This window comes from Mesocricetus auratus, unplaced genomic scaffold (genome assembly GCF_017639785.1).
Source record: "Mesocricetus auratus isolate SY011 unplaced genomic scaffold, BCM_Maur_2.0 Super-Scaffold_100010, whole genome shotgun sequence".
NCBI lineage: Eukaryota > Metazoa > Chordata > Mammalia > Rodentia > Cricetidae > Mesocricetus > Mesocricetus auratus.
The window spans coordinates 44,230,768-44,243,710 of record NW_024429194.1 but is presented as its reverse complement, the minus strand read 5'-3'; the positions used below and the strand labels follow the sequence as shown (position 1 = coordinate 44,243,710).

Below are 12,943 nucleotides of genomic sequence, written 5' to 3'. Positions count from 1 at the left end.
TGATGCTGTCTTAGCCACTGTTCTATGGCTGTTAGGAGACACCATGACCAAGGCAACTTATAAAAGGAAGCATTTAATCAAGGCCTTGTTTATAGTTTCAGAGGGTGAGTCCATCACCTTCATGATGGAAGTGTGGTAGGCAGGCAGGCAGGGTGCTAGAGCAGTAACTGAGAGCTTAGATTTGATCAGCAAGCAGGTGAGGGGGTTGGCATTGGCTTTTAAAACATCAAAGTCTACCTCAGTGACACACCTCCTCCAACAAGGCCACACCTCCTAATCCTTCCTGAACAGTTCCACCACCTATTGACCAAGTGTTCAAATATGTGAGCCTATGAGAGCCATTCTCACTGAAACCACCAAAAATGCCCAGCAGCTTGTGAAACAAGAAATGCATTTCACTTTTAACTATCCGTTATGTTTTACTAAAGTACGGATATTTAAACACAGTCTTTTGCTGATTGTAACTGTTCACTGTTTCTAGATGAAAAAGAGATAGTAATTAATTTTTATAGCTCCAAGTTTATCTCTTTAGTAGAGATTATAATGGGTAGATTTAACAATATAACATTTTTCACCTGTCTATGTTTAAAATGCTTATTGTCTGCTTTTCACAACTGGATGTTTGGTCACTGGGTCACTATTTTATTCTATGCTTTTGTTCTGTGAATGTGTGTGTGTGTGTGTGTGTGAGGCTCTGGGTTCTATCCATAGCAGTGAGCAAACAAGTAAACAAACAGTGAAAGATCTATCTATAGAGGCTGTTTTAAACCAGTGTTTTATTTCACTAAATATTACCAATATAAATAACTTTGTGTTGCACCCATGGAAGAAAAATACATTGCACTTAGGTAACACTTAAGAAAAATATGGGCAGAAATCACCACTTACAACCATTCTCTACTTAGTCATTTCCATTGCTATCGTCTGGGCATCTTATGGCCTAGGCTGTGTGCTACTGTGCCCAGTGCTGCTGGTGTGCGGGTAAATTTTTTGATACACTTTTAAAATATTAGTTCATGTTCAGTGCTTAACTGTTCCCATGATAGCTGATTTCAAGCTATTGAGACTGTTAATTGAATAGGTGAGGATGTGATTAAGTGATTTTTTTCTAGTCTTTTGCATCTGGCCTCACTATTGACTCACCTCCAAACTCATTAGGCCAGTGATTATTTTGTTATGGTTATGCAGTTTAATTCTAAACACTGCTCATTAATTGATTTTAGTTGAATTTATGGTGTAGAGTTGTATTTTTGAAAGACTTCATGAGGGTGAGAACTTTAAAAAATACTTAAAAGTCAGATATGGGTAAAACCTTATAAAATATTGGAATAAAAATTTAAGCTTTACTAGGTCCTTGTTTTATTTTAAGAAAACCAAAACTAGTAAACTATATGATAAAATTGTATTTTGTACTAAATTAGTCACATGAAATTCTATTCAACAGTCTCCTCAGAGAAGCCCTTGAAACGGTACATCATAAAGGTTTATTGCATATTTAATTTTTTATTTGAGTCTTTTACTTCAATGGTTATTTAAATTAATTACTGTTAATTACTAAGTGCTAATTCAGTTGTGTTGAAAATTATTTTTCCTGGTGGAATTCTTTTTATTTTTGTAGACAACTTCATTTTCTGTCAGTCTTTAAGTAAATTTCTTGAGATATACTGGTAAGAAGGAAAATTTGTTAGAATTGTATATAACTTACTTAGGAGAAGGCATTTCTAGTAAGGAAAACCAAATGTTCTGGTGGTGACTTGCTCTAAGAAAGTGTTACATATGAGTTTCTGACAGTTGCCAGTGGGGCCATCTTGATCTGAACCATTTTTGTTGACTGAGTTTCTTCCCAATTATTTTTCAAACCTCATGGCTGTGGCATGCTGTGAAATTATGTCTTTATAAGCCTGAGCTTTCCCTAATGTCCACTATACAAGTCTTGTAAGGTAGAGATACAGCAATTAAGACGTATACTACACTGTTGAACATTCAAAGTACATGTGCATTCCTCCCAAATGAGTAATTGAGAACATCAGTTCTTTAAAGACTTACTTTATTCCCTGTTATTAGTGTGTGTGTGTGTGTGTGTGTGTGTGTGTGTGCATGTGTGAGAGAGAGGAGAGAAAGAGAGCTCACAAGAGTACCACTGTAACCCCAGTTGTACATAGAATGCAATAGCTCCTTTCTCAAAAAATATTATTTTTCTGCAAAGAAAAATTTTCTTATACCACATATTTCATTATAAAAATGGTCATCTTACTTGGGGGCATCATATCTTTTAATTGATTTTAAACATTTATTACTGTGTATGTGTGCGTATGATGTGTATGGTTGTAAGTATGCGTGGTGTGAAGGTCAGAGGTCAGCTTTTAGGGACCAGTGTTTTCCTTCTAGCTTGTCTCTAGCGTGCTGTGCTCCAGGCTAGCCAACAATTCTCTCTCCACTCCCCACTGTACCGTAGGGGTGCTGGAGTTACAGATGCCTGCCTTCAGTTCTTTTTTAAATGCGTGTTCGGAGGATTGAACTGTAGGCAGGCTTGCCAGGCAAGCGCCCTTACCCACTGAGTCATCTTCACCAGCCCACATCTTTTCATTACAAAAGAAATCCTAGCTTTTAAATCAACAAAAGTTTGGGTTTTCATTGCATTACAAAAATTCATATTGCATGAGAACTGGGTATGATGCTGTAATGATGCATTTGGGAGGAATGTATTTTAAAAATATAAAACTAACAACTTGATTTTTGAATGGCGATATTACTTTGGACTAATAGCACTGACTATTTCCTTTGCTGTAAGACCAGGCTGCATTCTGTTCTGTCATCATCCCAAATGATTATTTATTTTTAAGAACCCTCATAAAAACTGAGAAAAGCCCCCCTTTTGAGGTAATCTTCCTATCAAATGAAGTTTTAAGATATAATTGCTGCAAAGACGCAAAAACTGAGCAGAGAGCAGAGCACCGCATTGCCATGCTGCAAGCCAGAGTGAGCCAGGCTAAGCGAATGCGTCAGTTTCTTACACCTGGAGATTTGCTGCTGGGCTCTAGCATAATCGCCCCACCGAGAAGCCATGTTTGTACTGTACGAGCCAGCGGGATTTTTATAATTCTTACCTTTGGGTTGAAAATAAGGTTCAGCTTTAATTGTTTTCAAAAGGGCACATTTCTTAAGGGGCTCATTTATTCGGGCAGTGAAAGCCAATTTGCTGGTTTAAATGGAAATGGTTTTCAGTGATCAGAAAATGTGAAGGTAAGTTTTATCATAAATGGAGCTCGCACATTTTTCTTTATTTGCCAAATTAGTTCTCATTCATGCAGGAAATGGAAACATTTTGCCTACATTTGCATTAAAGCTTCCCCCTCTAATATTGGCTGCCTGAAGAATTGCACCTATCGTATTTTGAACAAGCAGCCCAATTATCAGTGGCTTTCAATTAGGAAGAAAAAAAAATCTCTCAAATTTGTAGAAAGCATCTTGGTACCTAGCTGGCGGAACCTAATTTGTGAGCAATTATAGCTTGATAACAGTCTGCAAACATTTCTTTGAGTTGCTTAAGCTAAAAATAAATATTAAAAACCGCCTAATAAAAAATCGGTTGAGATATTTCAAAGCATGGGCAAAGTCAGTGTTTTGCTTCCATTACGGCTGTGTTATTTAATATGAACCAATAAGGGCAAATCGATGATGACTCAAATATTTTTTCAATTAAAACTTCATTTGGTTTTCCTTACTTAAAAACTACTGTATTTTTTATGCACCAAGCAAATTATAAATTTTCATCAGTAATCCTGACTTGTTGGGGCCACATAATAAACAATAGTTTATAACTCTTTCATAAGAATTATTAACTGAACAAGTTAATCTCATCTTCCAGTCCAGAAAAAGACAATTTTTTTCAGTCCCATGATCCCAGATAAGTTATTGGAGGATAATAAATCTCACTTCATAGAGTTGGAAGGAATGGCTATTTGTTGTAGGAGAAACACAGTTTCTCATAGACCCTAAGTGCCTCGTAAATGAAGTTTCGAGTCAATGAAACTAGTGTTGTTTTCTCTGTGGGGCTGGGAACCCAGCAAGTGCACTCATTCTGCCTTCCTTCCTTCCTCCCTCCCTCCCTCCCTCCCTCCCTCCCTCCCTCCCTCCCTCCCTCCCTCCCTCCCTCCTTCCCTTCCTTCCTTCCTTCCTTCCTTCCTTCCTTCCTTCCTTCCTTCCTTTTTTGAACAGCTGTCTCCTCTTCTGGTTTCTAAGACTGTAATTCTCTCTTGTTTACTCTATTTAATATCCGACTCTTCAGATTATGTGTGTACCCACTCCCCATCCCCAGCCTCTAAGTTGGCTCAGGGCTCTGTTGCATGCTTTCTCCCTGACAGTTTCCAGTTTCAAGTCTTTAGTTAGGATCACATCTTAGGATCTCTGAGCCCTACTTTAGAGCGCTAGACCACCGAGTTCCATACTCAGGAAACTGACTGTGAACTTGGCGCCTTTGCTTTGGTACTGAATAGGCAGCTCCATTTGGTTCCTCTAAATCACAGTTCAGAATTCTTGGACTGGTCCCAAATGTGCTTTTTGAAATTCATGTGTTAGGAACAGTTCCCAAATTCACATGACTGTGGTATTCAGAGGTAGGCACTTTGGGAAGTATCTAAGATTATTTGAGAACAAAAAATTATGAATTTATTATGCATTAAATATTCTTAATCTTTCTGAAAGGTACAATTGATTTAATAACTATAATTGAAGACAAATTTCAAAGGCTTAGTTTAAAGCATGCTTTTCTTTTTTCTTGTTGTTGTAAAAATAACAATAGCCTCATGGAGCAGTTAAGGGCATGGTGCTCATGCGCTAGCCTTGAGCTTTCAAATATCCTCCTCTTCAACATATGTTGAGTGAAGTGTGTGACTTCTTGATAAAAATAGGGCCCTTTGGGGTGGTGGAGTACAATGGCAGAACATTTGCTCTAAGTGGTAGAGTATGAAGCACCTGTGTCTCCGATACTACAAACAAAACAAAGCCTCCCCCAAACTCAACCAAATGCCCATAGATGTTTTGCTCTGTTCTTGAGGCAGCGCCTTGTTACAGTGTGCAGACAGTTCTTGAACTCCTGTACTCAAGGGATCTTCTGACCTCAGTCTCACAGGTACTGGGATTATCGGTATGCATCACTATGCCAGGCCTACGTATTGACATATAGAAAGAGCCATTATTGTTTGGCATACTTCCTTTGACTTTCTGGTTCCTTGTTGGCTTTGATCATCCAGAATAAAGGCTTGCTCTAGGAGTGCCATCCTCAGGAGGAATTTGCTAAATGCAAGACAAATGCTTCACTGTCATGGACAACATCTGAAGTGCTTCATGAAAAGAAATGGTCGTGACCTGTGTGTGTTTGGCCTTGAGTTTAAAGTGAAAAAGTTGTCCAATGGAGACTGGGTTTTGGTCTAAGCCCTTTGTAAATAGTAAAGATTAATTTTTATGAAAGCAAAAGAACTGAGTAGGTGGCTGTTAAGACTGAATTAAAAATTGACGTCTAGGGACAGAATTTCCATGAATACTTCTGTAGGCTCCTTCAGGCCCTGGGATATCTTGAGTGTTTTACAGTTTTGCTGCCTGGGTTTAGGCTGTAGGAAAAGAAAAAAAATGCAGCACTATTTCCAGTGTGGCACAGACAAATTTCTAACCTTTTGATCCACATTTCTAGTATCTCTCAGAGGTTTCTGCTAGTATGAAAATTTGACATTTAGTGTCAATTAAGACTTGATGGTGACTAGTCATCTTCTCTCCCTCCAGTATAAGAAGCACCGCTCTTCTCATGCACATACCAACAACTTCGCAAAGTCTGTGGTCAACCTTGTTGATTCTGTAAGTAGCCTGGCTTTCTTGAAACTTCTTTTCATTAATCCCATAAAGCATGGCTTATGTCTTCTTCTCTCTATTCACTGATTATGTTAGCAATTTCTTGGATGAAATAAATTTACTCACATACACATCCATACATATTCATATTCATATCCTGGTGAAGAACTGTTGGTGAGCTTTGTAAAAATGTATTCTGGGCTTTAGAATTCTCAGAATTCCCAAGACGCTTTAGCATTGTTTCTTTCTTTTAAGCTTATTGACTTTCATTAATTATCATTTTAATTCTTCATATCTGTGGGGTGCAGTGTGATAATTCGATACATGTGTATGGTATCTAATGAGCAAATCAGAGTAACCAGCATTGCCACCTCCTTAAACAGTAAGAAATGTTTATTAACCCACAGTAATTGTATAGCATTGCTTCTGTTATTACCAGAGTCCGTGGGGGATAAAGAGCGATGGAGGAAGACTGTAAAGCTGGAAATTATCCTCTGCAAATGAGACTTTATTAATAACTACTTGAGCTTTTCCTAAATATTTTGTGCAAGTGGAGAAGTCCTAATGGATTGAGGCAGCATGTGTTTAGAGGATTTAGATAGATGAAAATCTCAAGGCCATGAATTTATCATCTTAGTTCTCCTGTGGTGGAATGTTTCAGACTTAATTTCTAGCATTCTAAGTGATAGAATTGGGTGTCATTGCCATATAAAATAATTTGAAACAATGAAATGTCTACTTCCTTCAAAAGAGGTCTGACCCTCCATATCCTTCACTATTGAGTTGTGTTTCCCCTCCTGTCTCTTCCTAAGTTCCAAAGAATGATCGTTTAGATTTTCTTCTTGTTTCCTGCTTTGGTAGGAACCCCACAGAGCTGAATTTCTTACATTATGTTCCAATAAATAATTCAATTTGACTCACATGAATTAATTTATGTATTCTGCTGTGAAGTGCTACTTTGTTAGGCTAAATGTATTTTTATCTTGTATTTATTGTATGGTCTCTCTTAACTGTGAAAAAAATCCTTTTTATAAATTGCCAAGCATCTAAATGCTACTCACTCTGAGGATCTGCCTTTTAAACAGCCCCAAACCACCTATCATGTAAATATTCATAACATATTTTGTGCACCTAGCATATGTTATGTGCCTCATAGGCACAGCTGACAAAATTGTAATATGAGTTGATGTGCATAGAATATGTAATATAAAATTAAGGTTGAGCCCCTGAGAGTCAGTTTACATCTGCCTTATTACTTTTCTTTAATTTCAGCTCTTGTCAATCTGCTCAGAGAAAAGCTATAGATGGATATGGAAAAAAGAATCTTAAACACATCTTTTCCCATGCAAAAGCTATTTATTAGACAGCATCTCTGCGTTAGTCATTTTTGCATGATTGAATAGACTCATACTTTGCAAAATTTAATTTTTAGTTTGTGTTATATTTATAAAGTTCTGAAGCTGATTGTTCATTGCAAAAATATATTACATGTAACTCATCTTTGTGCAAGCCATTGTAGTGTCAATTTGATGATAATTTCTTTATTCAGTGTCTTCAAAGACTGTTCATTTGTTTTCTTAGATAGTGTAAATGAAAGACAACATGGCAGCTCTCACTGAAGTTGCTTACTTCTGTGAGTTATTTATTTGGCCCAAAGTAGAGAGAACAGAAGAATAACAAACTGTGTATGAGTGATGCCACTCTGCAGTGAGGGTGAGATTGGTGACGCAAACCTGTTTTTTCCCTTCTCTTGGCCTCAGATCTGTCATTCAATCTGAGAGTTATTAGGTTGCGTGGCAAGGCAGCTGTACCGCTTGATGAACTGTCCTACACCTGCAGGTTATATTACACTTAGAGTCATTATTTCAGGCTCTGACTTGTTGTCTCCTCTGGGGTTCGGAAAGGTTATTTTACTGAACCCCATTGTCAGAGCAGGTCTTGACTTGAGAATCTTGTCATCCCCACATCCCTCTCATAAGATGCCAGGCAACTGAAGATGCTGTAGTGGGGTGGAATTAATCTTTAGGAGAGTAAGAAATACTGACTTGTGGGATTTTTCTTCTTTGCTTTGGCTCTTGGGAAAAAAGAAAGGAAAAGCATATTGTGTATGATTAGCTAATTCTGACCCCATGTTCTCTCACCTCCCCCTCCTCCCTTCCGCTGATTGACTCACTGATTGTGCATGTTTGACCCAGTGTTTTCCTCCTGCACCTGTCCTGTTGTATGCTCTCAGATTTACAAGGAACAGCTCAATACCAGGGTTGTCCTGGTGGCCGTAGAGACCTGGACCGAGAAGGATCAAATTGACATCACCATCAACCCTGTGCAGATGTTGTATGAATTCTCCAAGTACCGGCAGCGTATCAAGCAGCATGCCGATGCGGTTCATCTTATCTCGTATGTGCCCCTTCTGGCTGTCGTTGCAGTTTTGGCATTTATCTTTATCTCCTTACTGTATCAGTTAAGTTGCATATCAGGGAGCAGTGACTTCTACAAAGTTGCTGCTGATCCCCTTCTCCGTTCATAGAGGTAGAATTCCAGGGCTGGGATGCTGTGGTTCCCCATGGCCACCATCTCTGCTGTGGGGTCGTAGAGCTTCCATCCTTAAGCTAAGATCACAATCTAAGATTCTGCTGGCACTGTTGCCATCATTGCAGGCAGCAGGAATGCCAGGCTGGGAGAAGGGCAAGGGGGCGTGCCTTCTGCAAAGTCAACATCTGTAGAGCAGGTTTCCTGAGCCCCTGTCACCCAGTTCAGAGTGTGCTAGATCACAGTCATGTGATCACACCTAGCTTTGGGAAGTCTAGAAAACGTCTTTGTAAAGATGGATCATTGAATACAGTTGTGTTTCTATCACTAAGGAAGAGGGCTATACTTCTCTTGGCTCTTCCTCTTTCCCTCTCATGGCAAAACTTTTCCACACATGCCTCCATGGTTCTGTCCTGCCATCAAACCAAGCGGCACATTCCTTCCTTCCTTCTGACCTTTACCTTTTAGCTCTCTCTCGCTCCCTCGGCCTTTATGAGACATATTTAAAAGAGTTTACTTCCAGTTGAGGATGGTTTTCAGGCTGTAAGGTGTGGTAGGATACTTACGTTTGGGGAGTGTTTATGTAGTGTTTTCTAACAGTCCTTTGTTTTCCTAAGGCGTGTGACTTTCCATTATAAGAGAAGCAGTCTCAGTTACTTTGGAGGCGTGTGTTCTCGCATCAGAGGGGTTGGTGTAAATGAGGTAAATTTCATGCTTTCTTTAACGAGAGTTGTGTCTTTGCAACTGATATCTTTATTTTTTTAATTTTTTTATTTTTTGATATCTTTCTTTATTAAGGCCCAGTGTATAACAGTTAATTTTTAAAATGATGACACTGAATGACAGATCAGTAAACAGGGCCCAAAGCCCTCCTTTAAGTTCATAGTGATAGCTTTGGATATCATCATGGTAGTTTTGCAAAGTGTAAACATTACCTGAAAATTGGCTTAGAGATTTCTTTAGGCCTATATAGTTAAGATGTTAAGCTTTTTATAAACTTGATCTAACTTTTTCCTATGATTTTTTAAAAAAGTTTTTAGTGTTTTCCTGCATATATTAGAATTAACTCATTTAAAAAATTACAGATTATGGTTTGTCTTTCTATATAAATTTTCATTTTTACCTTTTCTACTTAAGTTTGATATGAATTAAAACAAATGTTTTCATTAAACCATGTTTGGGTACCTTTAGTACGAAAATTCTTAGTTGAAAGAAGCATCCCAAAGTCTAGTCAACTATATCAAAATCATGGGCAGCACTGGTGTGTGTCTTACCAGGTAACCCCACTTGTTCAGCAGGAAACCTTTCTTGAGATATTTGCATTGTGCTGAGTTTATTCTTAGTCCACACTGAGTTGGATCACAGCCTTGGTGACTTGTATTTTCTGTTTCCATGTGCAAACTTCGTGTTCTCCATGCTTCTAGTGGCACCATCTCAAGGGAGAAATGATGAAAGAACACATGCCATATTTAGATTTTGTAAAGCTCTACTTAGGAACTTGAAATAGCAGTGATAACAGTTAAAGAATAATAACTGTCTCTGTGCACCCTCTCAAATGTTTCCCACCCACTTTCAACTCTGAAAACCAGTATGGTCTTCCAATGGCAGTGGCGCAAGTATTATCGCAGAGCCTGGCTCAAAACCTTGGAATCCAATGGGAACCTTCTAGTAGGAAGCCAAGTATGTACATTGACCTTCTTACTTGAGTTCATGTATCATTCTGTCTGTGTAATGCATGCCCAGTCATTGAGAATGTTTTATTCCTAAGTCACTGTAGTTTTACTATAGTGCTATCTCATTCCTTAAAAAAAATCTTGAGCAGCTCCAGATAATTATTAGGCTATTTAGCTGGGAGACATTTCTCTTTCAAAATTCATAAGCTCATACATTCTTTCTTTTTTTTCTATTTTTGTCTTTATTATGAACTTAATCTTTTAAAAATCTTGCAGGAAATTTTCCTGTATTCTGGGTGTCTTGATATCTCCAATGCTGATTCTTTGCATTACAGAATAATGCACACTGTATGTACACACTGAGTGTTTTGCATTATGGGATAATGCACACTGTGTATACACATTGAGTGTTTCACAGTACAGGATCATGCACACTGTGTGTACACACACTGAGTGTTTTGCATTACAGGATAATGCACACTGTAATACATTCTTTCTTACACTGAGACTGTTGAGACAAGATAGGGTGGTGGTGATTAATACACTCCAAGTCTTAACCATTTGAGCATAGACTCAACATGCCGGTTATAGCTCCATGGCAAGGTTTACCAAAGATACAGTAGACTGGGAAGGAGCTGAGGTCTAGAGCAGACAAGGAGCTCATATTTAAGTGCTCATGACCCTTACTCATACATTCACATCCAGAAAGGTTAGTCCCCTGCTTCCCCTTCCTGGAAAAGCCTGCCACTGGCCTTTTAAACTTGGAATGGGTAGGAGAGGGACAGTGGCGCTCTGGTGCAGAGCTTGGTCCAAGATGGAGTTCATCCCTGGCCCCTGACCCATGCAACAACTAAAGTATGAGAAGTGACTGTTAATATCACTTCATTTGATCAATGTTTTCACTAATCAGATGAGAGAAGAAATGAAGGAAAGAATCATCTTATCCAGTGGTCTGAGTGCGAAGGGACCAGCAGAGATTTAGAAGCTCATGGAAATACCTAATTTCCTTTAAAATCAGGCTAATGTCTGTATCTCATTTCTTTTAAAAGCAGGATAAAGTCCAACCTGAATTATAGTCCCCTTTGTGCTAGCACGGTAGTCAAACGTAATTTTGATACATTTTTGTGGTAGAAAGCAAAACATCACAATAGGACCTTGTGGAGAAAGAGAGTGGCATATTCACCCATTGTTCATTTAATGAGAAAATAAGCTAAAATCCTCATCTTCTTATTATAATTGTGAGAGCTAGGAGTAAAAAGCTCTTTTCCCACTGAGATCTTCCCAGAGAAGAAAAGTAAAATGCATTATCTTGCATGCTGTCCTCTGTGTGATTAATATATAGTACTGTGGGGAAGCGGAATAGCGTCTTGTGTCCACAGGCTTGATTCCCTTTATGGGTACATGAATGACCAAGCACACAGTGACGGCAACACCTGCAACATTTTGCAAGTCTCTGCAAACTTTCTTTACTTTCTCAGAGAGTTTGCTTTCTCACAGAAGTGGCTATTCCACATAAAAGTTTTAGATAGCTCACAATCAGGGAGGAGAGTCACCAGGTTTAATAACTTAGTTGAAAATCCTGGAGGCCAGTACTGGGGTCAGTTGTGAGATGTTAATGGATTGGATTGTATAGTAGCACTGAGTTAGATTGTTCTCCAAGTCTCTGGCTGATCCCAGCAGTGACTCCAGCAAATTGAATTCCTTTCTTTAACTGCTCTGTGTCTGATGGACTTTGGTGACATTGTGCTGTATTCTTACAGATCATTCAGGGATACTATCTGTGTCAACCCTAGAACCACTCTGGAAGATAGGCAGAGAGACACAACTTTCACTTTAGAAGCAGATTCCACCCCAAACCCATCCCCCCCCTCAAAAAAAGGAAAAAAAAAGGGAAAGAGCTGAGTGACTTCTCTATTCCCTAGTGGTAGACTAAAATTCAGCCTTTTGTTTCTAGCCCATGGTACTTCCAATATTGGATTTTATGACTCTAATTGAGGTGCCTGAGTCACAAACATGAAGAGGGGCCCAAGTAGGAAGTAACCTATACTCCAGGCATAAGGAACCATTGATTTAAAGGAAATAGGGGAGACTTGACACTGTGTTTCTTTGACATGAAGTGGTTTTGAGGAATTTTTGCAGGAGCTGGTGCAAATTGAAGCTGTGACTTTGTTTTTGTCCCTCCCCTTGTTGCTCCTGTTGTTTCATTGGGCTAGAATGTGAATGCATAGAATCCTGGGGCGGCTGCATCATGGAGGAAACAGGGTGAGTCTGCATTACTCTCGAATTTGATGCATGCCCATTGCAAATTTGCTGCATATATAATAATTAGAGACACAGTCTCTCAGGTACTGGTCTTTTAGGCTAAGCACTTAGTATAAATTCAATAATTAATTGTCTGATATTTTAAAACTGACAGTGCTAATTCACTTTGTATTTTAATTTTTAATTTAAGGTTGGGGAGAAAAGTGAAATGTATTAGCTACTTCTATTTATTAACCCTTACAGGAGTCACATGACTAAAAGCATCTACATTTAGGGGAGGCATTAATCTTTTAATATACTTAGAATAAAAGCAGATGGTCTATCTGAAGCAGTCAGTAAAAATCAATTCAGTCATCCATTTACGTTTTTAGGAACTTATAAATACATGTTTATGGAAATAAATTTATAGTATACTGTTTATAGAGTCAACAGAGCCTTTTTAAAAAAATTCAGAGTTATAATGCCTAAACAAGAGAGTTGTTAAATGGTAGGCAATCAACATTAATCCACCTATCTTTCTTTGGTGGGCACTTACATAATGGGACCAGCTGTTAGCATCAGTCTCCCGAGCCCTGGAACCATTGCAATTTCTACAGGCGACTGACACTAGGCCTTTTAAATTGTAGACCACTGGT

The 12,943-nt window shown here is 38.5% G+C and overlaps 1 protein-coding gene across 3 annotated transcripts in view; it reads left to right on the top strand.

Moving 5' to 3' along the window:
* The window catches only part of Adam23 (ADAM metallopeptidase domain 23), a 148,450-nt gene that overhangs the window by 89,633 nt on the left and 45,874 nt on the right, over positions 1-12,943 (top strand). For all 3 annotated transcript variants that reach the window (XM_040753456.1, XM_040753458.1, XM_040753455.1), the window contains exons 10-14: positions 5,779-5,850; positions 8,078-8,241; positions 8,991-9,075; positions 9,963-10,053; positions 12,260-12,308. In XM_040753456.1, coding sequence (XP_040609390.1) covers positions 5,779-5,850; positions 8,078-8,241; positions 8,991-9,075; positions 9,963-10,053; positions 12,260-12,308 — 461 coding nt within the window. The remainder of the gene's footprint in view (positions 1-5,778; positions 5,851-8,077; positions 8,242-8,990; positions 9,076-9,962; positions 10,054-12,259; positions 12,309-12,943) is intronic.